Consider the following 26,893-nt stretch of genomic DNA (forward strand, 5'->3'; position numbering starts at 1 on the left):
CTCTCACTCCCACCTCCCTCCCTTCTCCTCCTCCCTCCCTTCCTCCTCCTACTCCCACCCTCACTTCCTCCCTCTTCCTTCCCTCCCTCCCTCCTCCTCCCACCCATCATCCCTCCTCCCTACCGCCTCCTCCTCCCCGTCAACTGATTTATGCGCTAACAGCTCCTGGCTCCCAGCCAGAGTCGGGGCCACGTAGAAGCCCCCCCCCTCCTCCCTTCCCCCCCTCCTCCCTTCCCCCCCTCCTCCCTTCCCCCCCTCCTCCCTTCCCCCCTCCCAACTTCCCCCTCCCAACTCCCCCCTCCTCCCCCCTCCATCCCCCTCCATCCTCTCCCTCCTCCCTCCCCCTCCTCCCCCCTCCGTCTTCCCCTCCCAACTCTCCCCTCCTCCTCCCTCCCCCCTCCTCCCCCTCTCCTCCCCCTCCTCCTCCCCCTCCTCCCCCTCCTCCTCCCCCCTCCGTCTTCCGGCTACGATGTTGGAAACACCTGGGTGAGGTCCCCCCCCCCCCAAGGCCCCCCGTAAAAAAACCTGAGCAGTTTTTTTTTCTATTTGCTTTCTGTTCTTGCCGCCGCCGCCGCCGCTGCTGCTGCTGCCGCTGCCGCTGCTCTGAGTGAACCCAGAGATTTGTCGGCTGCCCCGAGGGCATCGCCCACAGCAAGCAGCCAGCCGAGTTCGCGTGACGGCGCACGGGCGTAATGAGGGATGAGTGGTGGGACACGGTGGGGCAGTGGTCTCGGTTGCGAGTGGCGGTGTGTGTGGGTGTAATGAGGGATGAGTGGTGGGACACGGTGGGGCAGGGCTCTGGGGTGGTGGTCTCGGTTGCGAGTGGCGGTGTGTGTGGGTGTAATGAGGGATGAGTGGTGGGACACGGTGGGGCAGTGGTCTCGGTTGCGAGTGGCGGTGTGTGTGGGTGTAATGAGGGATGAGTGGTGGGACACGGTGGGGCAGTGCTCTGGGGTGGTGGTCTCGGTTGCGAGTGGCGGTGTGTGTGGGTGTAATGAGGGATGAGTGGTGGGACACGGTGGGGCAGTGGTCTCGGTTGCGAGTGGCGGTGTGTGTGGGTGTAATGAGGGATGAGTGGTGGGACACGGTGGGGCAGTGCTCTGGGGTGGTGGTCTCGGTTGCGAGTGGCGGTGTGTGTGGGTGTAATGAGGGATGAGTGGTGGGACACGGTGGGGCAGTGGTCTCGGTTGCGAGTGGCGGTGTGTGTGGGTGTAATGAGGGATGAGTGGTGGGACACGGTGGGGCAGGGCTCTGGGGTGGTGGTCTCGGTTGCGAGTGGCGGTGTGTGTGGGTGTAATGAAGGATGAGTGGTGGGACACGGTGGGGCGGTGGTCTCGGTTGCGAGTGGCGGTGTGTGTGGGTGTAATGAAGGATGAGTGGTGGGACACGGTGGGACAGGGCTCTGGGGCGGTGGTCTCGGTTGCGAGTGGCGGTGTGTGTGGGTGTAATGAGGGATGAGTGGTGGGACACGGTGGGACAGGGCTCTGGGGCGGTGGTCTCGGTTGCGAGTGGCGGTGTGTGTGGGTGTAATGAGGGATGAGTGGTGGGACACGGTGGGACAGGGCTCTGGGGCGGTGGTCTCGGTTGCGAGTGGCGGTGTGTGTGGGTAAATCAAAGTTCAGCAAACCCTTGCAGCGGCTTGCCATATTCATAGAGGCCTACTTTAGCAGTTTGTTCTCGCGGTGGTTGTTCCACCTGATGAAGGTTGCTTGCGTTGCGATCGAAACGTCGTGATTTGTTTCATTTAAATTTTATTTCTACCCGCGTGACTTTACCGACAGAACCAAAGAGTTAATCTATTTTTTTTATTTCGTTTATGCGGCTGGGCCATCGAACAAAGACGTCGTAGTCGAGCTTCCGCGGGCGTCTGGAACGCTCTTCCCGCCGAAAACTTGGAAGCCGCCGGAGCCATGACACTTTGAAATCATCGTCCAGATCGAAAACACTCATTTCGTTACAACGCTGTTTGCCCTCCGCACGCAGCTCCAATGAGTACGGTCGGCTACGCACGGCGCGAAAGAAGTTCAACGCACGGCGCATGCACATTGGGGTCGCTTCCTGGGCCTCCCCTGGGTCGACTCGGCCTAAAGCGAGCGTTCGCTGGCCACCAAACCCTCTCGCGTGCCAACCGTGCCTGCCTTCGTGGGCAAGCGGCTGATCGCGAGCAGCCCTTGCCCCCCACAACGTGGAAGGCTACACGGGGGATCTTTGTCCGCGTGGGGTTTTCTGCAAGAACGTTGGGGCCACTTGGGAGGAGCGCGGGACGACAATTTAGCACCGCTAGCAAACTATTTAGTGTCCAGGTGGAGCCATCCGTTGTGGGATTCATCTTCTTGGTTCTTTCGGTAAAGTCACGTAGAAGGGAAGTAATAAAAATAATAATACTAGAAGGGAAGTAATAAAATAATACTTCCCTTCTACGTGACTTTACCGAAAGAACCAAGAAGATGAATCCCTGCAGTCACGAAAGCTTTAAATCGTTGTGGGATCGTTAACAAGTCGCTCCGCTAGAGGAGTCCCCGGTGCCGCGTGGAGGAGGCCTCGCGTCTCTCGTTTGTGGTTTTGTGGTTTTTGTTTTTCGCTTTTGATGTTTGTTGTCGTTGGTGTTTGCCGTACGGGTTCAAATCTAGAATTGTTGTTAGCGGTTTGTTTCCAGTTTGGTGTGTGTTGTTTGTTCGCAGTTTGTTGTTTCTCATTTGTTTGCTATTTGTGGTTTTCATATTCGTTGGTTCCTTCGGTAAAGGCACGTCGAAGAAAAATAATAAAAATAAAATAATTTATAAAATAATTTATTTTATTTTATTATCAACATTTTTTTCTTTCTATGGACCTCAAAAACAAACCGCAAACTGCCGCTTGCGGTTCTGTTTTTAGTTCGACGCGTCCATCTGCTGCCTGTGCGTCGCCGTTCCTTCGCGGTTTGTCGTTCGTCCGCCGTCCGTGCGGTTTCCTCGCCGTCCGTGCGGTTTGTTCGCAGACCGTCCTCCGCTTGCACCAGAGGTCGCAACCGGGTACCGGATACCCGTACCCTACCCAATACCCGGCTACCCGTACCCGCCCGAGTGTGTAGGTGGGTGGAGTGAGTGGGTGAGTGGCGAGTGGGTAGGTGGGTGGAGTGGGTGGGTGAGTGAGTGGCGAGTGGGTAGGTGGGTGGAATGGGTGGGTTAGTGAGTGGCGAGTGGGTAGGTAGGTGGGTGGAGTGGGTGAGTGAGTGGCGAGTGGAGTGAGTGGGTGAGTGGTGAGTGGGTAGGTGGGTGGAGTGGGTGGGTGAGTGAGTGGGTAGGTGGGTGGAGTGAGTGGGTGAAAGGGTGGATGAGCGAGTGTGTATGTGGGTGGAGTGGGTGGCCTCCAGTCACAACGAGTGGGGTAAGCCCGTGGCCGCGCCGTGTCGGTGCGGCCACATCTATCCCTCTCCGCCCAGAACGGTAAGAAACAAAAAAACGTCGTGGACCGGGAGGCATTTTTCTTACTGGGGGGCCTCGTGAGAGGGCGGCCGCGTCTCCTGCTACTACTGCTGCCGCTGCTGCTGCTGCTGTGAGTGGCGAGTGGGTAGGTGTGTGGAGTGGGTGGGTGAGTGGCGAGTGGGTAGGTGTGTGGAGTGGGTGGGTGAGTGAGTGGCGAGTGGGTAGGTGGGTGGAGTGGGTGGGTGAGTGGCGAGTGGGTAGGTGTGTGGAGTGGGTGGGTGAGTGGCGAGTGGGTAGGTGTGTGGAGTGGGTGGGTGAGTGAGTGGCGAGTGGGTAGGTGTGTGGAGTGGGTGGGTGAGTGAGTGGCGAGTGGGTAGGTGTGTGGAGTGGGTGGGTGAGTGGCGAGTGGGTAGGTGTGTGGAGTGGGTGGGTGAGTGGCGAGTGGGTAGGTGGGTGGAGTGGGTGGGTGAGTGGCGAGTGGGTAGGTGTGTGGAGTGGGTGAGTGAGTGGCGAGTGTGTAGGTGTGTGGAGTGGGTGGGTGAGTGGCGAGTGGGTAGGTGTGTGGAGTGGGTGGGTGGGTGAGTGAGTGGCGAGTGGGTAGGTGGGTGGAGTGGGTGGGTGAGTGGCGAGTGTGTAGGTGGGTGGAGTGGGTGGGTGAGTGGCGAGTGGGTAGGTGTGTGGAGTGGGTGGGTGAGTGAGTGGCGAGTGGGTAGGTGTGTGGAGTGGGTGGGTGAGTGAGTGGCGAGTGGGTAGGTGTGTGGAGTGGGTGGGTTAGTGAGTGGCGAGTGGGTAGGTGTGTGGAGTGGGTGGGTGAGTGAGTGAGTGGCGAGTGGGTAGGTGTGTGGAGTGGGTGGGTGGGTGGGTGAGTGAGTGGCGAGTGGGTAGGTGGGTGGAGTGGGTGGGTGAGTGGCGAGTGGGTAGGTGGGTGGAGTGGGTGGGTGAGTGGCGAGTGGGTAGGTGGGTGGAGTGGGTGGGTGAGTGGCGAGTGGGTAGGTGTGTGGAGTGGGTGGGTGAGTGAGTGGCGAGTGGGTAGGTGGGTGGAGTGGGTGGGTGAGTGAGTGGCGAGTGGGTAGGTGGGTGGTGTGGGTGAGTGAGTGGCGAGTGGGTAGGTGTGTGGAGTGGGTGGGTGAGTGAGTGGCGAGTGGGTAGGTGTGTGGAGTGGGTGGGTGAGTGAGTGGCGAGTGGGTAGGTGTGTGGAGTGGGTGGGTGAGTGAGTGGCGAGTGGGTAGGTGTGTGGAGTGGGTGGGTGAGTGAGTGGCGAGTGTGTAGGTGGGTGGAGTGAGTGGGTGAGTGGCGAGTGGGTAGGTGTGTGGAGTGGGTGGGTGAGTGAGTGGCGAGTGGGTAGGTGGGTGGAGTGGGTGGGTGAGTGGCGAGTGGGTAGGTGTGTGGAGTGGGTGGGTGAGTGAGTGGCGAGTGGGTAGGTGTGTGGAGTGGGTGGGTGAGTGAGTGGCGAGTGGGTAGGTGGGTGGAGTGGGTGGGTGAGTGGCGAGTGGGTAGGTGTGTGGTGTGGGTGGGTGAGTGAGTGGCGAGTGGGTAGGTGGGTGGAGTGGGTGGGTGAGTGGCGAGTGGGTAGGTGTGTGGTGTGGGTGGGTGAGTGAGTGGCGAGTGGGTAGGTGTGTGGAGTGGGTGGGTGAGTGAGTGGCGAGTGGGTAGGTGTGTGGAGTGGGTGGGTGAGTGAGTGGCGAGTGGGTAGGTGGGTGGAGTGGGTGGGTGAGTGGCGAGTGGGTAGGTGTGTGGAGTGGGTGGGTGAGTGAGTGGCGAGTGGGTAGGTGGGTGGTGTGGGTGGGTGGGTGGGTGAGTGAGTGGCGAGTGTGTAGGTGGGTGGAGTGAGTGGGTGAGTGGCGAGTGTGTAGGTGGGTGGAGTGGGTGGGTGAGTGGCGAGTGGGTAGGTGGGTGGAGTGGGTGGGTGAGTGAGTGAGTGGCGAGTGGGTAGGTGGGTGGAGTGGGTGGGTTAGTGAGTGGCGAGTGGGTAGGTGTGTGGAGTGGGTGGGTGAGTGAGTGGCGAGTGGGTAGGTGGGTGGAGTGGGTGGGTGAGTGGCGAGTGGGTAGGTGTGTGGAGTGGGTGGGTGAGTGGCGAGTGGAGTGAGTGGGTGAGTGGCGAGTGGGTAGGTAGGTGGGTGGAGTGGGTGAGTGAGTGGCGAGTGGAGTGAGTGGGTGAGTGGTGAGTGGGTAGGTGGGTGGAGTGGGTGGGTGAGTGGCGAGTGGGTAGGTGGGTGGAGTGAGTGGGTGAAAGGGTGGATGAGCGAGTGTGTATGTGGGTGGAGTGGGTGGGTGAATGGCGAGTGTGTAGGTGGGTGGAGTGAGTGGGTGAGTGGCGAGTGGGTAGGTGGGTGGAGTGGGTGAATGGCGAGTGGGTAGGTGGGTGTAGTGAGTGGGTGAGTGGCGAGTGGGTAGGTGGGTGGTGTGGGTGGGTGGGTGAGAGAGTGGCGAGTGGGTAGGTGGGTGGAGTGGGTGGGTGAGTGAGTGGCGAGTGGGTAGGTGGGTGGAGTGAGTGGGTGAGTTGCGAGTGGGTAGGTGGGTGGAGTGAGTGGGTGAGTTGCGAGTGGGTAGGTGGGTGGAGTGAATGGATGAGTGGGCGAATGGGTAGGTGGGTGGAGTGGATGAGTGGGCGAGTGGGTGGGTAAGCGAGTGGAGTTTGTATGATCTCCCCCCACACCCCCCAACGACCCCCCCCCACACCCCCAAAGCCCCCCCCCACACCCCCCACCACACCGCTTGGCTTCCACAACACGCAGCTCATCAGTGAGCCCATCACCACGACCACCACCACACCACCCGGTTCCACAAACTAAAAGATGAGGTTAAATCCCGGAGGAGCCGGGGAGAGAGAGACACGCAAACGCCAAATATACAGCAGCAGCAGCAGCAGGCGTCGTCAGGGTCGGGATCGAACCCACGACCTCCTGCATACCAGGCGAGGGAGTTAACATCTCATAGCCGCCGTGATGATGATGATGATGACATAGAGAGACACTGCAAACTCTAAATATACAGCAGCTGTCGTTAAGTTGGGGATCGAACCCACGACCTCCTGCATACCAGGCGAGGGAGTTAACATCTCCTGGCCGCCGTGATGATAATGATGACAGAGAGAGACACTGCAAACTCTAAATATACAGCAGCTGTCGTTAGGGTGGGGATCGAACCCACGACCTCCTGCATACCAGGCAAGGGAGTTAACATCTCCTAGCCACCGTGATGATGATGATGATGACAGAGGGAGACACTGCAGACTCTAAATATACAACAGATACATCTTGATTTAAAGCTTTCGTGACTGCATTAATTCATATTCTTTGGGTCTTTCGGTAAAGTCACGTAGGTAGGTTCAAAGAAAATAAGAAAAATTACGACGACGTTTCGACCGCTTGTGTTGCGATCGAAACGTCGTAGTTTTTATTTTTATTTTCTTTGAACCTATCTACGCGACTTTACCAAAAGACCCAAAGAATACACTACAACTGTCATTAGGATGGGGATCAAACCCACGACCGGCTGCACACCGTGCAAGATAGTTAACATCTCCCAGCCACCGTGATGAAGATAACAGAGAGAGAGAGAAACACCGCAAACTCCAAATAAACAGCAGCAGGCATCGTCGTCCGTCTCGAGTACGGAAAGCGATTCCCAGAACTGGGCAAGCGAGCGCGGGAACGAGGGAGGGAAGGAGGTGACGGCGAGGGAGAGCGAGCGAGCGAGAGTTTGATGTCTCCACATCATCATCATCATCCTTTGATTTAAAGCTTTCGTGACTGCAGGGATTCGTCTTCTTGGTTCTTTCGGTAAAGTCACGTAGAATGGAAATAATAAAATAATAAAAATAAAACGTTATAAAATAATAGTGAGAATTATAAATAATAAAATAGTAAAAATAAAACATACTAAAATAATAGTGAGAATTATAAATAATAAAATAATAAAAATTCAACATTATTAAATAATAGTGAGAATTATAAATAATGAAATAGTAAAAATAAAGCAAAATAAAATAATAGTGAGAAATATTTTATCATGTTTTATTTTTTTATTTCCATTCTACGCGACTTTACCGAAAGAGCCAAGAAGAAAAAATTAAGAACATCATCATCATCATCCTCTTCATCATCGTCGTCGTCGAGGCGATTCACGCAATGCAAGCGAGCCAGAGCTTCTCGCCACCGGATGCCGGTGTGCGTGGGTCGCCGCTACGAATCACTTTCGCGGCCATCGCCAAATCCGTCGATGAGCGATGGCTGCCCACGTGGCCGCGGTTTGCATCGATCGCGACCCCCACCCACCGCCCCCCAGCCGTGACGCGCGTCTTCGCAGGGAATGTGAGGCGAGTCTCGAGTGCTCAAGACTCGCCTCCCAGGAGGGTCCTGCCCAAGGTGAATTTCGCGAGGGGGTGGAGATGTTTGCTGCCGCTGCTGCTGCCGCTGCTGCGATAGAGACGGGGTATTTGCTTGCGCCGAAGCTGGATGCCAAAGAGCGTGGCGGGCGTCGGAGGAAGAGGTCCGAGTTGAACGCGCAGGATTTCGCGGCCAACATCGTCCACGATTCAAAGGTTGCACAGAGGGTGGGGAGAGATCGTGATGCAGGCAGTGATGGGAACCGACACCATTGGAACGCCCTTGTAGCGTTGACAACGACTGCAGGGACATTCAAAGTGCGTAAATGTGTGTGTCGTTAAACCCGCCACCACCCGACACAGCCAATTAGTGAACAGAACGCGGCCAATTCGTTTAGTGGTTCAGCACTAGTGTGTAGTGTAGTGTGTAGTAGTGTATAGTGTTGTGTATAGTGTAGTGTAGTGTGTAGTAGTGTATAGTGTTGTGTATAGTGTAGTGTAGTGTGGCCAATTCGTTTAGTGGTTCAGCACTAGTGTGTAGTGTAGTGTGTAGTAGTGTATAGTGTTGTGTATAGTGTAGTGTAGTGTGTAGTAGTGTATAGTGTTGTGTATAGTGTAGTGTAGTGTGGCCAATTCGTTTAGTGGTTCAGCACACGCCGGTGTGTTGGGGCGTAAACCCACAACGACATCTACACGATGTACCGTGGCGTTTCGCTTGTCGCGACAGCCTATACACTACACTATACACTACACTATACACTACACTATACACTACACTATACACTACACTATACACTACACTATACACGACACTATACACTACACTATACACTACACTATACACTACACTATACACTACACTATACACTACTACACTACACTATACACTACACTATACACTACACTATACACTACTACACTACACTATACACTACACTATACACTACACTACACACTACACTATACACTACACTATACACTACTATACACTACACTATACACTACACTATACACTACACTATACACTACACTACACACTACACTCTACACTATACACTACACTATACACTACACTGTACACTACACTATACACTACACTACTATACACTACACTATACATTACACTATACACTACACTATACACTAGACTACACTATACACTACTCTACACTACACTATATACTACTATACACTACGATACACAACACTACTAAAGACTACTGTACACTACTATACACTACACTACTATACACTACACTACTATACTATACACTACACTACTATACACTACACTACTATACACTACACTACTATACACTACACTACTATACACTACACTACTATACACTACACACTACTATACACTACACACTACTATGCACTACACACTACTATACACTACAATACACTACTATACACTACAATACACTACTATACACTACACTACAATACACTACTATACACTACACTACTATACACTACACTACTATACACTACACACTACTATGCACTACACACTACTATGCACTACACTACTATGCACTACACACTACTATACACTACTATACACTACACTACTATACACTACACTACTATACACTACACTACTATACACTACACACTACTATGCACTACACACTACTATGCACTACACACTACTATGCACTACACACTACTATACACTACTATACACTACACTACTATAAACTACACTACTATACACTACACTACTATACACTACACACTACTATACACTACACACTACTATGCACTACACACTACTATACACTACTATACACTACACACTACTATGCACTACACACTACTATGCACTACACACTACTATACACTACTATACACTACACTACTATAAACTACACTACTATACACTACACTACTATACACTACACACTACTATGCACTACACACTACTATACACTACACACTACTATACACTACACACTACTATGCACTACACACTACTATGCACTACACACTACTATACACTACACACTACTATACACTACACACTACTATACACTACACACTACTATACACTACACACTACTATACACTACACACTACTATACACTACTATACACTACTATACACTACACACTACTATACACTACACACTACTATGCACTACACACTACTATACACTACACACTACTATACACTACACACTACTATGCACTACACACTACTATGCACTACACACTACTATACACTACACACTACTATACACTACACACTACTATACACTACACACTACTATACACTACACACTACTATACACTACACACTACTATACACTACACACTACTATACACTACACACTACTATACACTACACACTACTATACACTACACACTACTATACACTACACACTACTATACACTACACACTACTATACACTACACACTACTATACACTACACACTACTATGCACTACACACTACTATGCACTACACACTACTATACACTACACACTACTATACACTACACACTACTATGCACTACACACTACTATGCACTACACACTACTATGCACTACACACTACTATACACTACACACTACTATACACTACACACTACTATACACTACACACTACTATACACTACACACTACTATACACTACACACTACTATGCACTACACACTACTATACACTACACACTACTATACACTACACACTACTATACACTACACACTACTATACACTACACACTACTATACACTACACTACTATACACTACTATACACTACAATACATTACACCACTGTACACTACACTACTGTACACTACGGTACACTACTATACACTACTGTACACTACACTACACGCTACACTACACTATTATGATGTGGCCACTACTTGAGTGTGGTGGTGTGTGGTGGTGTGAGGGGGAGCGGTGGTGCAGTGGTTAGCGCGCTGCGCTATGAACCTGGCGACCCAGGTTCGATTCCCGCTCATGGCCAACACCAGTGACGATTATCTGAACCGGTCCCGGGCCTCCCCTAGGTCGACTCAGCCTCAAATGAGTACCTGGTGCGGTGTGCAAACATCGCCACTGGGGAGACAAAGGCGGTCGGGCGTGGTGCTGGCCACCCACCCCCTCGTGTGCTGTTCCGGCCTTCATAGCTCCTCGCTAACAGCACTTGCCCCTACAGTCTGTTAAGGCTACACGGGGGATCTTTGTTTTATTGGTGTGTGTGGGCGGTGGGGGGGGGTGTGACCGGGCCCCCTTCGTTTGCCCAGCTGTGTTGGCCTGGAGAGAGAGAGATGGGATTTGCGAGACACCCCGCCTGGTACTATTAAAGCAAGTTTTTGGCTTTCGCGTTCCACCCGGCGCGTTCCCCAATCTCGGCACGGACCGCGAGATTCTCCGAGCGCGGCCAGACCCCGTGGCACCAGCGGCGGCCGTTCCAGCAGCGGGAGTGGACCCGGCAAAATAGTGCGGCCAGATCATCATCATCAGCATCATCAGCATCAGCAGCATCAGCATCATCATAATCAGCATCATCATAATCAGCATCATCAGATCAGCAGCATCAGCATCATCAGCATCATAAGCAGCATCAGCATCAGCAGCATCAGCATCATCATCAATATTATTATTTCATTTGGGGGGGGGGGGGTGGGCGAGAGGCGGTCTGTGTGCGTGTGGGGGGGGTGAAGGGGGTTTGGGGGTGGGGGGGCAGGGGGGGTGAAAGGGGTAGGGGGGGTCAGGGGGGGTGAAAGGGGTAGGGGGGGGCAGGGGGGGTGAAGGGGGTGGGGGGGGCAGGGGGGGGGGTGAAGGGGGATTGGGGTGGGGGAGCGCGGGGGGGGGGGGTGCCGTTTAACGCGAGGAGGAGCAGGAGGAGGGGGTGGGGGGCTCCCCCCCCTTGTAGGTTTGCGAGGCTTGGCGGGGTGAAGCTTCAAAGTGAAAACAGCAGCGGCCGGGGCCCTCGCTGCGGTGCGGCGGCCATCAACATCAACCCCGGGGATGTGTGTGCCACATGTCGAGACGGGGAGAGGGGGGGGTGGGAGAGGGAGGGAGAGATAATGAGAGGGTGTGAGCAGAGGAGAGAGAGAGAGAGAGCGTGAAAGTAGGAGAGAAAGAATGAGAGAGAGTGAGCGTGGAGAGGGAGATGGGGGGAGAGAGAGAGAGCGTGAAATCTGTTGTGAAATCTAAAATTAAAAAGGGGGGGGGGGATTTACATAAAGCAAAGCATTGAATAAACAAAACTAAATGATGAACGAAGCAAAGTTGCCGACTACACCGAGCATCTTCTTGTTTCATCTGATCGTTAAAAAAAAAGAGAGAGCAGGCAAGAGAGGGGGAGGTGAGAGATAGGCGGTGAGAGAGAGTAAGTGACTTTTTTTACTTTTAAACAACTTTTATTGCCGCCAGCAGCAAAAGCACTGGAGGCGATTTCGATATGAAACACACAAAGTCACCAGCAAACAAAAGAAAATAAACGCTACAAATCGACGCGCTGTGGCGCTAAAAGCACCGCGCACAACACGAAATAAAAGCCACGTGGTGGTGGTGGTCATCGCGCACGCCACGGTGACGAGCGAGCGCTTCAGAAGGTGAACACCACGAGGGTGCAGTCCACGAGAGAAAGCGTGAGACAGAGAGAGAGGGGACGAGAGAAGAGCGGGCGAGGGAGAACGAGAGGGAGCGAGCGATGCAGAGAGAGTTGAGAGTTGTAATCACGTTCATTGCTGCCAGCAGCAAACGCGCTCGAGCCGGATCCGTTACCAAGTCGCATCGAGAATTACAGCGTCACGCGTGCGCGTCACACCTCACGTGGCACTGCACGTCACTACCCACGTGGTACGCACGTCACTACCCACGTGGTACTGCTCGTCACTACCCACGTGGTACGCACGTCACTACCCACGTGGTACTGCACGTCACTACCCACGTGGTACTGCACGTCACTACCCACGTGGCACTACACGAAAGGATGATGAACGAAGCAAAGTGCCGACTACACCGAGCATCTTCTTGTTTCCACTGATCGTAGAAAAAGAGACAGACAGATAGAGTCACAGAGAGAGAGGGAGAATGAGAAAGCAAACCTGTCAACCCCTTATCAGTGCCTCCTAGCTTTTTAAATCCTTTATATTAAGTTCGCTTGCTTGCTTGCTTGCGTGCTTGCTTGCTTGCTTAGGACCGTGCAAATCTTTCGCTCGTTTTTTAACCCACTTCCCGTGATCCAATCGAGCTGACATTTTCCACACAGACTCGTTGTGCGAGACAATTAATGTTCGTTAAAATTTTTAAAGAAATATTTACACTTTTTAGGCAAAAAAAAAATATTTTACATTTATTCAAATACAACTCATTCATGGCTTTGGCTGAACGTCACATTGTAGGAGCCCAGAGCGTAACCCCTCCACAGGCCGTGGCGGAGTAGCGCAGTTGGTAGCGCCCTCGCTTCCCATGCCAAAGGTCGCGGGATCGATCCCCGTGTCCTCCACAGGCGAATATATTTTTAAATCCTTTATATTAAGTTCGCTTGCTTGCTTAGGACCGTGCAAATCTTTCGCTCGTTTTTTAACCCACTTCCCCTGATCCAATCGAGCTGACATTTTCCCCACAGACTCGTTGTGTGTGACAATTAATTTTCGTGAAAATTTTTTTCCAAAATTTTACACTGTTTAGGGAAAACAAATTAAATATTTAATTACCAATTGCTTAATACTGGCAGACAATCATCTGACTCATAGGTGGCAGCCATCTCAAGCCAGAGGACGAGAAGACTCTAGCCGCCACACATATAAAGGATTTATAGTGAAAAACTTTGTTTTTACGGGTTTACTTGTTACAGACCAGTTGAGACCCGATAGGTCACTCCGTGGCCTTACAAATCTCAATTTTCAATCCTACAAAGTCCCATCACAAGGGAGAACACACAAACAAATAGACAATCATGTTGCTGTTGTTGTTGTTGTTACTGGTATTGAAACGACTGTGTGTACAAAAAACTCAAGTCCCCTGTACAACAATACGGGGTTAACCGTTTGGGTTGACAAGGTATGAGAACGTGGAGAGAAGAGAAGAGAGAGAGTGGGAGGAAGTGAGAGACTTTTGACTTTTAAACAACTTTTATTGCCGCCAGCAGCAAAGGCACTGGAGGCGATTTCGATATGAAACACACAAAGTCACCAGCAACACAAATGAAAATAAACGCTACAAATCGACGCGCTGTGGCGCTAAAAGCCCCGCGCACAACACGAAAGAAAAGTCACGCGGTGGTGGTGGTTGTGGTGGTGGTTGTGGTGGTGGTGGTGGTAGTTGTGGTGGTTGTGGTGGTGGTGGTGGTAGTGGTGGTGGTGGTTGTGGTGGTGGTGGTGGTTGTGGTTGTGGTGGTTGTGGTGGTGGTGGTTGTGGTGGTGGTGGTGGTCATCGCGCACGCCACGGTGACGAGCGAGCGCTTCAAGAGAGAGAGTGGAAACAGTTTCCTCTGGTCGTAAAAAAAAAGCGAGCGAGAGAGTGAGGGAGGGAGGGAGAGTGAGGGGTGTGGTGATTTCCTATCTGGCCCGCAATTACACTTCACACGCACGGAAGGAATGAATGCACGAAAGAGTGAGCGAGTCAGGAGGAGATAATGAGAGGGGAAGGGAGGGCAGGCAAGAGGCACGGAGAATGAGTGAATGAGGGAAGCAGGAGAGGCGAATGAATAAAAAGCGGGTGACGGTAGTAGAGGTGAAGGAGGGACGCAGGAGAGGAATGAGTGAGAGAGTGAATGAGTGAGTGAGAGAGTGAATGAGTAAGAGAATAAGTGAATGAGAAAGTGAATGAGTAAGTGAGAGAGTGAATGAGTGAATAAGAGAGTGAGTGAGTGAGAGAGAGAATGAGTGAATGAGAGAGTGAATGAGTGAGTAAATGAGTGAGTGAGAGGGAATGAGTGAGTGAGAGAGTGAATGAGTGTGATAGAGAGAGAATGAGTGAGTGAGAGAGTGAATGAGTGAGTGAGAGAGGGAATGAGTGAGTTAGAGAGTGAATGAGTGTGTGAGAGAATGAGTGAATGAGTGAGTGAGAGAGTGAATTAGTGAATGAGAGTGAATGAGTGAATGAGTGAGTGAGGGAATGAGTGAGTGAGAGAGTGAATGAGTGTGTGAGAGAGAATGAGTGAGTGAGTGAGAGAGAATGAGTGCGTGAGAGAGTGAATGAGTGAGTGAGAGAGGGAATGAGTGAGTGAGAGAGTGAATGAGTGTGTGAGAGAATGAGTGAATGAGTGAGTGAGAGAGTGAATTAGTGAATGAGAGAGTGAATGAGTGAATGAGTGAGTGAATGAGTGAGTGAGGGAATGAGTGAGTGAGAGAGTGAATGAGTGTGTGAGAGAGAGAATGAGTGAGTGAGAGAATGAGTGAATGGGTGAGAGAGTGAATGAGAGAGTGAATGAGAGATGAATGAGTGAATGAGAGAGTGAGAGAAACTGTGCGTGGCGGCAAGAGATGAATAACAGAGGCAGGAGAGAGGAAGCGATGATCAAAAAGGCGATGGGGGAGGCAGGGAGGGGGGAGGTGGTGAAGGGGGGGAGGGGGAGGGGGGAGGGGGGAGGGAGGGAGGGGGGAGGTGGGGAAGGGGGGGAGGGGGAGGGGGGAGGGGGGAGGGAGGGAGGGGGGAGGTGGGGAAGGGGGGGAGGGGGAGGGGGGAGGGGGGAGGGAGGGAGGGGGGAGGTGGGGAAGGGGGGGAGGGGGGAGGGGGGAGGGAGGGAGGGAGGGGGGAGGTGGGGAAGGGGGGGAGGGGGAGGGAGGGAGAGGCAGGGGGAGGGAGAACAGGGAGGGGGGGGGGAGAGGAAGGGGAGGGAGGGAGGGGAGGCAGGGGGAGGCAGGGGGAGGGAGAGAGGGGAGGGAGGGGGAGAGAGGGAGGCGGATGGGGGAGGGAGGGAGAGGGAAGGAGGGGGTAGGGAGGATGGAGAGAGGGGGGGGGGGTAGGGAGGGGGCGGGGAGGGAGGGGGTAGGGAAGGGGGAGGGAGGGAGAGGGAAGGAGGGGGTAGGGAGGGCGGAGGGAGGAGGGGGGGATGACGGGAGGGGGGGGATGACGGGAGGGTGGGAGGGAGGAGGGGGGGGATGACGGGAGGGTGGGAGGGAGGGAGGGGGGATTGAGGGCAGAGGCCAAGTCGTAAATTTGCAGCCCTTGACTCACGCTCGGGGCAGTCTGCCCCCCCCCTAGCCCCCCCCTAGCCCCTCCCCCCCAGCCCCCCCCCAGCCCCCCCCAGCCCCCCCCCAGCCCCCCCCAGCCCCCCTCCCCCACTTCCTCTCGTGAGTCTCCTTCGGGGCTCGCCACGTGCCAGGGGCGGCAGCGGCGACTTTATTGTTTTGAATTTGCAAAGTGTCGTGTCGGTATGTTAAAGAAGAAGAAAAAGTAAGTCTTCTGAATCTGTATTCTTAGGTTTTTTTCGGTAAAGTCACGTAGGTTAAAAAAATTAAAATTAATAAAAATAAAATAAAAATAAAATAAAAATCACGACGTTTCGGAGGCAACACAAACTTCCGTCTTCAGGTGGAACCGTCACAGCACGATAGCTGTATACCCACAACGCCAGGCGACAGTTCAAACGTTAACGATACACACACACACAGTCACACAAAGATAAAGATCCCCCGTGTAGCCTTAACAGACTGTAGGGGCAAGTGCTGTTAGCGAGCACCTATGAAGGCCGGAACGGCACACGAGGGGGTGGGTGGCCAGCACCACGCCCGACCGCCTTTGTCTCCCCAGTGGCGATGTTTACACACCCTGCACCAGGTACTCATTTGAGGCTGAGTCGACCTAGGGGAGGCCCAGGACCGGTTCAGATAATCGTCACCGGTTTTGGACGTGAGCGGGAATCAAACCCGTAGCGCAGCGTAGCGCTAACCGCTGCACCTCCGCTCCCCACACACTCACACAAAGACAAAGATCCCACGTATAGCCTAAACAGACTGTAGGGGCAAGTGCTGTTAGCGAGCACCTATGAAGGACGGCACGGCACACGAGGGGGTGGGTGGCCAACACCACGCCCGGCCGCCTTTGTCTCCCCAGTGGCGATGTTTACACACCGCACCAGGTACGTGCAGGATGATGCCATCGTCTCCACGAGACACCAGAGGTCGCAACTAGGTACCCGATACCCGTACCCTACCCGATACCCGGCTACCCGTACCCGGTCGGGTACGGGTAGCCGTTTGCAACCCTGGTGCGGCCGGGTACGGGTAGACCGTGAGTCACTGGTGAGTAACTGTTTGTCACTCTTCTTGGTTCTTTCGGTAAAGTAACGTAGAAGGGAAATAATAAAATAATAAAAATAAAACATAATAAAATAATTCTCTAATAATTCTCAAGTGAGAATTATTTTATTATGTAAAATGTTTAATTATTTTATTATTTCCCTTCTACGTGACTTTACCGAAAGAACCAAGAAGATGAATCCCTGCAGTCACGAAAGCTTTACATCGTTTGTCACTCATTTCGGGTAGGGTACGGGTACGGGTAGGGAACGGGTACCCGTACCCGGCCGGATACGGGTACCCATTTGCGACCCTGGTACGGCCAGGTACGGGTACGGGTAGGCCGTGAGTCACTGGTGAGTCACCGTTTGTCACTCATTTCCCAACGTCTTGTCTCTTCTCACAATTCAAGTTCCTAGAATCAACCCACCCGCGCCTGCAACATGGCTTCATCCCAGAGGTCGCAATCGGGTACCCGTACCCTACACGATACCCGGCTGGGTACGGGTAGCCGGGTATCGGGTAGGGTACCTGTTTGCGACCCTGGTGCGGCCGGGTACGGGTAAGGAATCAAAACCCGTTTGCGACCTCTGCGAGACACCCGATGAATCCGTCCACAAATCACCGCAGGGCCAATGGGCGCAACGGCCCCCGACAAACCCCCGTCATGGACAACGTCCCACAGAAGTGGACACCACGGAGTTACCTCTGAGAATCGCTTCAAGGAGAGCTGCGGTCCCAGAACGGGGGCTACTTTGTCAAAGGAGCCAACGCAAGACGACCTGCTGGGGTTCATCTTCTTGGTTCTTTCGGTAAAGTCACGTAGGTAGAAAATAATAATAAAATAAAAATTGAAAATTTAGTTATTTTCATTTTTATTTTATTATAATTTAGTTATTTTCATTTTTAAATAAAAATGTTTTTTTTCATAAAAATGAAAATATCTAAATTTAGTTACATTCATATTTAAAGCTTTCGTGACTGCAGGGATTCATCTTCTTGGTTCTTTCGGTAAAGTCACGTAGAAGGGAAATAATAAAAAAATAAAAATAAAACATAATAAAATAATACAATTCTCACGACGTTTCGGCCACAACGCAAGCAGCCGTCCTCAGGTGAAGAACAGGTCTGTCGGAAAGACAGCGTCTGAATGATTCAGCATGACTTTACCGAAAGAACCAAGAAGATGAATCTCTGCAGTCACGAAAGCTTTAAATCGAAATTTAACTAAATTTAGATATTTTTATTGAAAAAATGCATTTTTATTTAAAAATGAAAATAACTAAAATAATAATAAAATTAAAATAACCAAATTTTCCATTTTTATTTTATTTTATTATTATTTTTTATTTTCTACCTACGTGACTTTACCGAAAGAACCAAGAAGATGAATCTGCAGCCACGAAAGCTTTAAATCGAGACCCCCCTGGGGGGTTTTGACGTTCCACGGGAGATGCTCGTGGCCCACCCTGAGCCGCGTGCGCGAGCCACGGCAGCAGCAGCAGCGGCAGCAGCGGCACCAGCAGCAGCAGCAGCAGCAGCAGCAGTGGCAGCAGCAGCGGCAGCAGCAGCAGCAGCGGCAGCAGCAGCAGCCGCGGCAGCAGCAGTGGCAGCAGCAGCGGCAGCAGTAGCAGCAGTGGCAGCAGCAGCAGCGGCAGCAGCAGTGGCAGCAGCAGCCGCAGCAGCAGCAGCAGTGGCAGCAGCAGCAGCCGCAGCAGCAGCGGCAGTAGCAGCAGCAGCAGCGGCAGCAGCAGCCGCAGCAGCAGCAGCAGCAGTGGCAGCAGCAGCGGCAGCAGCAGCAGCAGCAGCGGCAGCAGCAGCAGCAGCAGCAGTGGCAGCAGCAGTGGCAGCGGCAGCAGCGGCAGTGGCAGCAGCAGCAGTGGCAGCAGCAGCAGTGGCAGCAGCAGCCGCAGCAGCAGCAGCAGCAGCGGCAGCAGCAGCAGTGGCAGCAGCAGCGGCAGCAGCAGCAGCAGCAGCGGCAGCAGCAGCAGTGGCAGCAGCAGCAGCAGTGGCAGCAGCAGCAGCAGCCGCAGCAGCAGCAGTGGCAGCAGCAGCAGCAGCAGCAGACGCGGGCAGCTGGCGATGCACCAGTGGAGGAATGAAAGACGACAAGAATCTTGAGAAGCGGCGGTGCACGAGTGCGGCTCGTCCAGGGCAGGCCGGAGCGCAACGCGCTAGCGACGCGGTGCCACGAAATACGAATACGAGGAGGAGGCATCGCGGCGACGATGATGATGACGATGACGACGATGATGATGATGGCGATGATGATGATGACGTCAATGATGACGACGATGATGACGGTGATGATGACGATGACGACGTTGATGATGACGACGACGACGATGATGACGTTGATGACGTTGATGATGACGACGACGACGACGACAATGATGATGACTGGACGACGATGATTACGACGACGACAATGATGACGATGACGACGATGACGATGCTCCGCCGCTACTCCGCTTGCTCCGGACGCGATTGTTCTGGGCTTGACCACCTCGATGTGAATTCGTCGTCGTTTGCTCTGCGTCGACATTGAGCAGCCGTACGACAACAGGAGGAATGGGCCCTCATATCACCACCACCATCACCACCACCACCATCATCATCCCCACCACCATCATCACCACCATCATCATCATCACCACCACCATCATCACCACCACCACCACCACCATCATCCCCACCACCATCACCACCACCATCACCATCATCATCACCACCACCATCATCACCACCACCACCACCACCACCATCATAATCACCACCACCATCATCACCACCACCATCATCCCCACCACCATCATCACCACCATCACCACCATCATCACCACCATCACCATCATCATCACCACCACCATCATCACCACCACCACCACCATCATCACCACCACCACCACCATCACCACCATCATCACCACCACCATCATCACCACCATCATCATCACCACCACCACCACCACCATCATCATCACCACCACCATCATCATCATCACCACCACCACCACCACCATCATCATCACCACCACCATCATCATCACCACCACCACCATCATCATCACCACCACCACCACCATCATCATCACCACCACCATCATCACCACCACCACCACCATCACCACCATCATCACCACCACCATCACCATCATCACTGCTGGACGAATGCCTCCCCAAGCAACCGCCACACCTCCACGGTCACGTGATGTAACACGTGATGTAACACGTGATGTAACAAAAATGCCGCCCGGCTCCAGCTCTACACACCACGTGTGTTGCACGTGACCCACACGTGTACTCACCACGTGACCTACACGCGCAGTCACCACGTGACCTACACGGTACTCACCACGTCACCCCGGGGTTCGTGTTCAGCGCCATATCCCGCGGCGCTGAAACGTCCAAACTCTCGCATGGCGCGCGGGGGGGGGGGGGGCAAGGGAGGCGTTCGCGTAAAAATAAACCCCAGAATCTGCGCAGGATTCAGGGACACTGCGGGTGATCCACCGCATGCGCTTTCGGCTCTAAGGGGACAACCCACGAATCCGAGTGGCGCCGGCGATGTCGCAATCGCGGTCGCGACGTCCCCGGCTGGCGGGCCGGCGTTTCCGCGCGACGCAATCTTCACATTCGTGTGCGTCGCTCGCGACAAGTCGGCGAAGACCCGTCAACGTGGAAGCGACGACGATGATGCCGCGGGGAAGAGAAAGAGAGACAGAGAGAGAGAGAGCGCAGGCCTCGGACCGGCCGCGGGCGCCCGCTCCGTCACGCCGGCTCGCGCTCGCTCTCGCTCTCGCGCTTGCTCACCCTCTCGCTCACCCTCTCGCTCACCCTCTCGCTCTCGCTCACCCTCACCCTCTCGCTCACCCTCTCACTCACCCTCTCAGCATGTCCTGATTCCCTCTGCGCCGGACCCGGTTGCTTGCTGCTGACTCTCGGCTCCGATCGGCGTCGTCGCGGTTCCGGCCGCTGCTGCCGCCGTCGCCGCCATCACTACCACCGCCGCCACCGCCGCCTGCTGCTGCTGCTGCTGCTCCCGCAGCGTCCCGTGAGCCCCCGCGCTGCTGCGCCAGGAGCGGTGCCACCAGGCAGGACCACGTGACCAGCAGCAGCAGCAGCAGCAGCGGCGGAACGCTGAGCCGGCCGCCCCCTCGTCTCGCCATGACGGGGCCACCGTTTGACGCTCCGGACCCGCCGGCCGGCCGGTCTGCCCGTCCGCTGAAGGGTTTCGGTGGGGCCCGTGGGTGTTGGGAGGGGGTCGCTTGGTCCGGTGGGCCTGCGTTGGTCCGGCTGTGAATTCGATCGCTCCTTCGATCGGTCGTCGGGGTCACGCGTTTGCTCGTTGGGTCGTCCGCAGGTCTCTCGACGGGTCGGTTCAAGCGCTCGCTCCGCGGCCTGCTGCTCCTTCCTTCGCTTGCAAACTCCACGGTTTTTATTTCGCTCGTTCGTCGGCTCCTTCGCCCGTGCACCTCGCTGTCCCTCCGCTCCTCCGCTCGTTCACTCCTCCCCGAGGTCGACCCTCACCTCGTACGCTCTTCAGCTTTACCTTCCCCTCGGGGCCTTTCGGCAAGACGTCGATTATTCCCTCCGCAGCTCGTAAGGTAACCCACCACCACCGACCCCCCCCCACCCTCTCTCTCCGCTCACTCGCTCCAAGCACTCGTTCGTTGCCACGGCGATCCCCCTGGAACCGGTCCACGGTCGGGTTCGCTCCGTGGGAAAAGCCCGGCAGGTGGAGAAGGGGAAGAGGACGAGGAGGAGGAGTTGAGAGGGCGAGCTGTGGGGGAGGAGGAGGAGGAGAGGGTGGAGAATCAGGAGACACCGACACAAAATACACAAGGCATGCAGATTTTCGGTCGAGAATAACTCAGTCTATGCGAGTCTGTGGGTCTCTATGTGAGTCTGTGGGCCTCTGAGTCTGTGGGTCTCTACATGAGTCTGTGGGTCTCTACATGAGTCTGTGGGTCTCTATGTGAGTCTGTGGGCCTCTGAGTCTGTGGGTCTCTACATGAGTCTGTGGGTCTCTATGCGAGTCTGTGGGTCTCTATGTGAGTCTGTGGGTCTCTGAGTCTGTGGGTCTCTACATGAGTCTGTGGGCCTCTGAGTCTGTGGGTCTCTACATGAGTCTGTGGGTCTCTATGTGAGTCTGTGGGTCTCTATGTGAGTCTGTGGGTCTCTATGTGAGTCTGTAGGTCTCTATGTGAGTCTGTGGGTCTCTGAGTCTGTGGGTCTCTGAGTCTGTGGGTCTCTACATGAGTCTGTGGGTCTCTGAGTCTGTGGGTCTCTGAGTCTGTGGGTCTCTGAGTCTGTGGGTCTCTGCATGAGTCTGTGGGTCTCTACGTGAGTCTGTGGGTCTCTGAGTCTGTGGGTCTCTACATGAGTCCGTGGGTCTCTACGTGAGTCTGTGGGCCTCTGCGTGAGTCTGTGGGTCTCTATGTGAGTCTGTGGGTCTCTATGTGAGTCTGTGGGTCTCTATGTGAGTCTGTGGGTCTCTATGTGAGTCTGTGGGTCTCTGAGTCTGTGGGTCTCTGAGTCTGTGGGTCTCTACATGAGTCTGTGGGTCTCTGAGTCTGTGGGTCTCTGAGTCTGTGGGTCTCTGCATGAGTCTGTGGGTCTCTGAGTCTGTGGGTCTCTACATGAGTCTGTGGGCCTCTGCGTGAGTCTGTGGGTCTCTATGTGAGTCTGTGGGTCTCTATGTGAGTCTGTGGGTCTCTATGTGAGTCTGTGGGTCTCTATGTGAGTCTGTGGGTCTCTATGTGAGTCTGTGGGTCTCTGAGTCTGTGGGTCTCTGAGTCTGTGGGTCTCTACATGAGTCTGTGGGTCTCTGAGTCTGTGGGTCTCTGAGTCTGTGGGTCTCTGCATGAGTCTGTGGGTCTCTACGTGAGTCTGTGGGTCTCTGAGTCTGTGGGTCTCTACATGAGTATGTGGGTCTCTACGTGAGTCTGTGGGCCTCTGAGTCTGTGGGTCTCTACATGAGTATGTGGGTCTCTATGCGAGTCTGTGGGTCTCTACACGAGTCTGTGGGCCTCTGAGTCTGTGGGTCTCTACATGAGTATGTGGGTCTCTATGCGAGTCTGTGGGTCTCTACACGAGTCTGTGGGTCTTTTATTATCATTGAAACCAAACGCAAACCAAACCTGCTGTGCGCGTTCGCTGTGGAGAATGATTGGTTGAAGAACAAATTTAGACTCCTCCGTTCTGACTCACACCACAAAGACAAAAATCCCCCGTATAGCCTGTAACAGACTGTTGGGGAAAGTGCTGTTAGCGAGTAGCACCAGCCCCTATGGAGGTGGTGTGGGTGGCCAACACCACGCCCGGCCGCCTCTGTCTTTACAATCGCAGTGACATTTACACACTGCACCGGGGACTCGTTTGAGTCGACCCGAGGAAGGCCCAAAACTGGAGAGAGTGACCGAGAGAGTGAGCGAGAGAGTGAGAGCGAGAGAATGAGAGCGAGAGAGTGAGCGAGAGAGTGAGCGAGTGAGCGAGAGAGTGAGCGAGAGAGTGAGCGAGAGAGTGAGCGAAGTGAACGAGAGAGTGAGCGAGTGAGCGAGAGAGTGAGCGAGAGAGTGAGCGAGAGAGTGAGCGAGTGAACGAGAGAGTGAGCGAGTGAGCGAGAGAGTGACCGAGAGAGTGAGCGAGAGAGTGAGCGAGAGAATGAGCGAGTGAGCGAGAGAGTGAGCGAGAGAGTGAGCGAGAGAGTGAGCGAGTGAACGAGAGAGTGAGCGAGAGAGTGAGCGAGAGAGTGAGCGAGTGAGTGAGCGAGAGAATGAGCGAGTGAGCGAGAGAGAGCGAGAGAGCGAGAGAGCGAGAGAGCGAGAGAGCGAGAGAGCGAGCGAGCGAGCGAGCGAGCGAGAGAGCGAGCGAGAGAGCGAGCGAGAGAGCGAGCGAGAGAGCGAGCGAGAGAGCGAGCGAGAGAGCGAGCGAGAGAGCGAGCGAGAGAGCGAGCGAGAGAGCGAGCGAGAGAGCGAGCGAGAGAGCGAGCGAGAGAGCGAGCGAGAGAGCGAGCGAGAGAGCGAGCGAGAGAGCGAGCGAGAGAGCGAGCGAGAGAGCGAGCGAGAGAGCGAGCGAGAGAGCGAGCGAGAGAGCGAGCGAGAGAGCGAGCGAGAGAGCGAGCGAGAGAGCGAGCGAGAGAGCGAGCGAGAGAGCGAGCGAGAGAGCGAGCGAGAGAGCGAGCGAGAGAGCGAGCGAGAGAGCGAGCGAGAGCGAGCGAGAGAGCGAGCGAGAGAGCGAGCGAGAGAGCGAGCGAGAGAGCGAGCGAGAGAGCGAGCGAGAGAGCGAGCGAGAGAGCGAGCGAGAGAGCGAGCGAGAGAGCGAGCGAGAGAGCGAGCGAGAGAGCGAGCGAGAGAGCGAGCGAGAGAGCGAGCGAGAGAGCGAGCGAGAGAGCGAGCGAGAGAGCGAGCGAGAGAGCGAGCGAGAGAGCGAGCGAGAGAGCGAGCGAGAGAGCGAGCGAGAGAGCGAGCGAGAGAGCGAGCGAGAGAGCGAGCGAGAGAGCGAGCGAGAGAGCGAGCGAGAGAGCGAGCGAGAGAGCGAGCGAGAGAGCGAGCGAGAGAGAGCGAGCGAGCGAGCGAGAGAGCGACCGAGAGAGCGACCGAGAGAGCGAGCGAGAGAGCGAGCGAGTGAGCGAGAGAGTGACCGAGAGAGTGAGCGAGTGAGCGAGAGAGTGAGCGAGAGAGTGACCGAGAGAGTGAGCGAGAGAGAGAGCGAGAGAGAGCGAGAGAGTGAGCGAGAGAGTGACCGAGAGAGTGAGCGAGTGAGCGAGAGAGTGAGCGAGAGAGTGAGCGAGAGAGAGAGCGAGAGAGTGACCGAGAGAGTGAGCGAGTGAGCGAGAGAGTGAGCGAGAGAGTGAGCGAGAGAGTGAGCGAGAGAGTGAGCGAGAGAGAGAGCGAGAGAGTGACCGAGAGAGTGAGCGAGTAAGCGAGAGAGTGAGCGAGAGAGTGAGCGAGAGAGTGACCGAGAGAGTGAGCGAGAGAGTGAGCGAGTGACCGAGAGAGTGAGCGAGTGAGCGAGAGAGTGAGCGAGAGAGTGAGCGAGAGAGTGACCGAGAGAGTGAGCGAGTGAGCGAGAGAGTGAGCGAGAGAGTGAGCGAGTGAGCGAGAGAGTGAGCGAGAGGCGGGGGTTTACATAAAGCACTCTCTCGCTCACTCTCTCACTCACTCTCTCGGTCACTCTCTCGCTCACTCTCTCGCTCACTCTCTCGGTCACTCTCTGGCTCACTCTCTCGGTCACTCTCTCGCTCACTCTCTCGCTCACTATCTCGGTCACTCTCTCGCTCACTCTCCCGCTCACTCTCTCGCTCACTCTCTCTCGGTCACTCTCTCGCTCACTCTCTCGGTCACTCTCTCGCTCACTCTCTCGCTCACTCTCTCGGTCACTCTCTCGCTCACTCTCTCGCTCACTCTCTCGGTCACTCGCTCGGTCACTCGCTCGGTCACTCTCTCGCTCACTCTCTCGCTCACTCTCTCGGTCACTCGCTCGCTCACTCTCTCTCGGTCACTCTCTCTCGCTCACTCTCTCGGTCACTCGCTCGCTCACTCTCCCGCTCACTCTCCCGCTCTCTCTCCCGCTCACTCTCCCGCTCACTCTCTCGTTCTGCACGCTGCCCTTCTCGCAGTCCAACGGCCTCCTGACAACAACATCTGGCGACCCGGCAAGCGTTAGCGCAAGGGGCCAGACTGCTGATGAGGCCCAGCAGGTCGCAACCGGCCCATTGTTTGTTTACGCGCTTTGCTTAAAAGGAAGGAATGCTGCTGTCTGGTGTTATTGGTCATCTGCAAAGCCGAGAGGGAGAGAGTTGTGGGGGGGGGAGCGGCTGATGGTAGATGTATTTGCGGAGACACACGATGGAATTCTGCTCATATTTGCTTTCATAAACTGAAACGGGGGGGATGGGGGGGGGGTGTTGGTGGGGGGCTGGGGTGCCCCCCACCAACACGCCATGAAGCAGCACCACCACTGAGCCTCTCCAAGCGTCAGCAGCCTACATCGTGTTCGTCTGCTCCCTCTCTCTTCTCTCTTCTCTCTCCCCCTGTGTTCCACGTCTCTCCCCGTCCCCTGCCTGGCCCCCCAAAAACAGCCAAACGCCATCATCAGCACGCAGAGCCAGGCGGAGATTCTGGTGTTTTTTTTTGACCGAAACAGACGCAGAGCCCCGCTAGCCCCCACCCCCCTCTCCCGCGCCGTGAGGGAGGCTGTGCTGATGGGGAGTGGTGGGTGGATGGTGGTGGGTGAGGTGGTGGGTGAGGTGGTGGATGGGGTGGTGGGTGGGGTGGTGGGTAGGGTGGTGGGTGGGGTGGTGGATGGTGGAGCTGGTGGGTGGGGTGGTGGATGGGTGGATGGTGGGTGGAGCTGCTGGGTGGAGCTGGTGGGTGGGTGGTGGATGGTGGGTGGTTGATGGTGGGTGGTGGATGGTGGGTGGGTGGAGCTGGTGGGTGGGGTGTTGGATGGTGGGTGGGTAGATGGTGGGTGGGGTGGTGGGTGGGTGGTGGATGGGTGGTGGATGGGTGGGGTGGTGGGTGGGTGGTGGTGGATGGTGGGTGGAGATGGTGGATGGTGGGTGGAGCTGCTGGGTGGTTGTGGGTAGTCGTGGTGGTGATGGAAGAGAGCGGTGGCGCAGCGGTTAGCGCGCTACGCTGAGCTCCGAACCCGGCCACCCGAGTTCGATTCCCGCTCACGGCTGCCACCAACACCGCGGCGGCCATTTTATCCGAATCGGCTCTGAGTCCTCCCTTAGATCGACTCGGCCTCAAATGAGTACCCGGATGCTGTGTCTCATCACCGCGACGAGGGAGACAAAGGCGGCCGGGCGCGCTGCTGCCCGCTCACAGCACTTGCCCCAACAGTCTGTGCGAGGCTACACGGGCGGGTGGGGGGGGGGCAGGAGGAGTGGGGGGGGGGAGGAGGGGTGGGGGGGAGTGGGTGGGGGGGGAGTGGGCGGGG

General features: G+C 54.9%; 1 protein-coding gene across 1 annotated transcript in view; it reads right to left on the minus strand.

Annotated features, from left to right (window-relative positions):
* LOC144950732 (uncharacterized) overlaps positions 1-21,719 on the minus strand; it is a 39,866-nt gene extending 18,147 nt beyond the window's left edge. The window contains exon 1 of the mRNA XM_078880804.1: positions 20,831-21,719. Coding sequence (XP_078736930.1) covers positions 20,831-21,114 — 284 coding nt within the window. The 5' untranslated portion in view covers positions 21,115-21,719. The remainder of the gene's footprint in view (positions 1-20,830) is intronic.
* Positions 21,720-26,893: the final 5,174 nt, after the last annotated feature.

This window comes from Lampetra fluviatilis, chromosome 59 (genome assembly GCF_964198595.1).
Source record: "Lampetra fluviatilis chromosome 59, kcLamFluv1.1, whole genome shotgun sequence".
NCBI lineage: Eukaryota > Metazoa > Chordata > Hyperoartia > Petromyzontiformes > Petromyzontidae > Lampetra > Lampetra fluviatilis.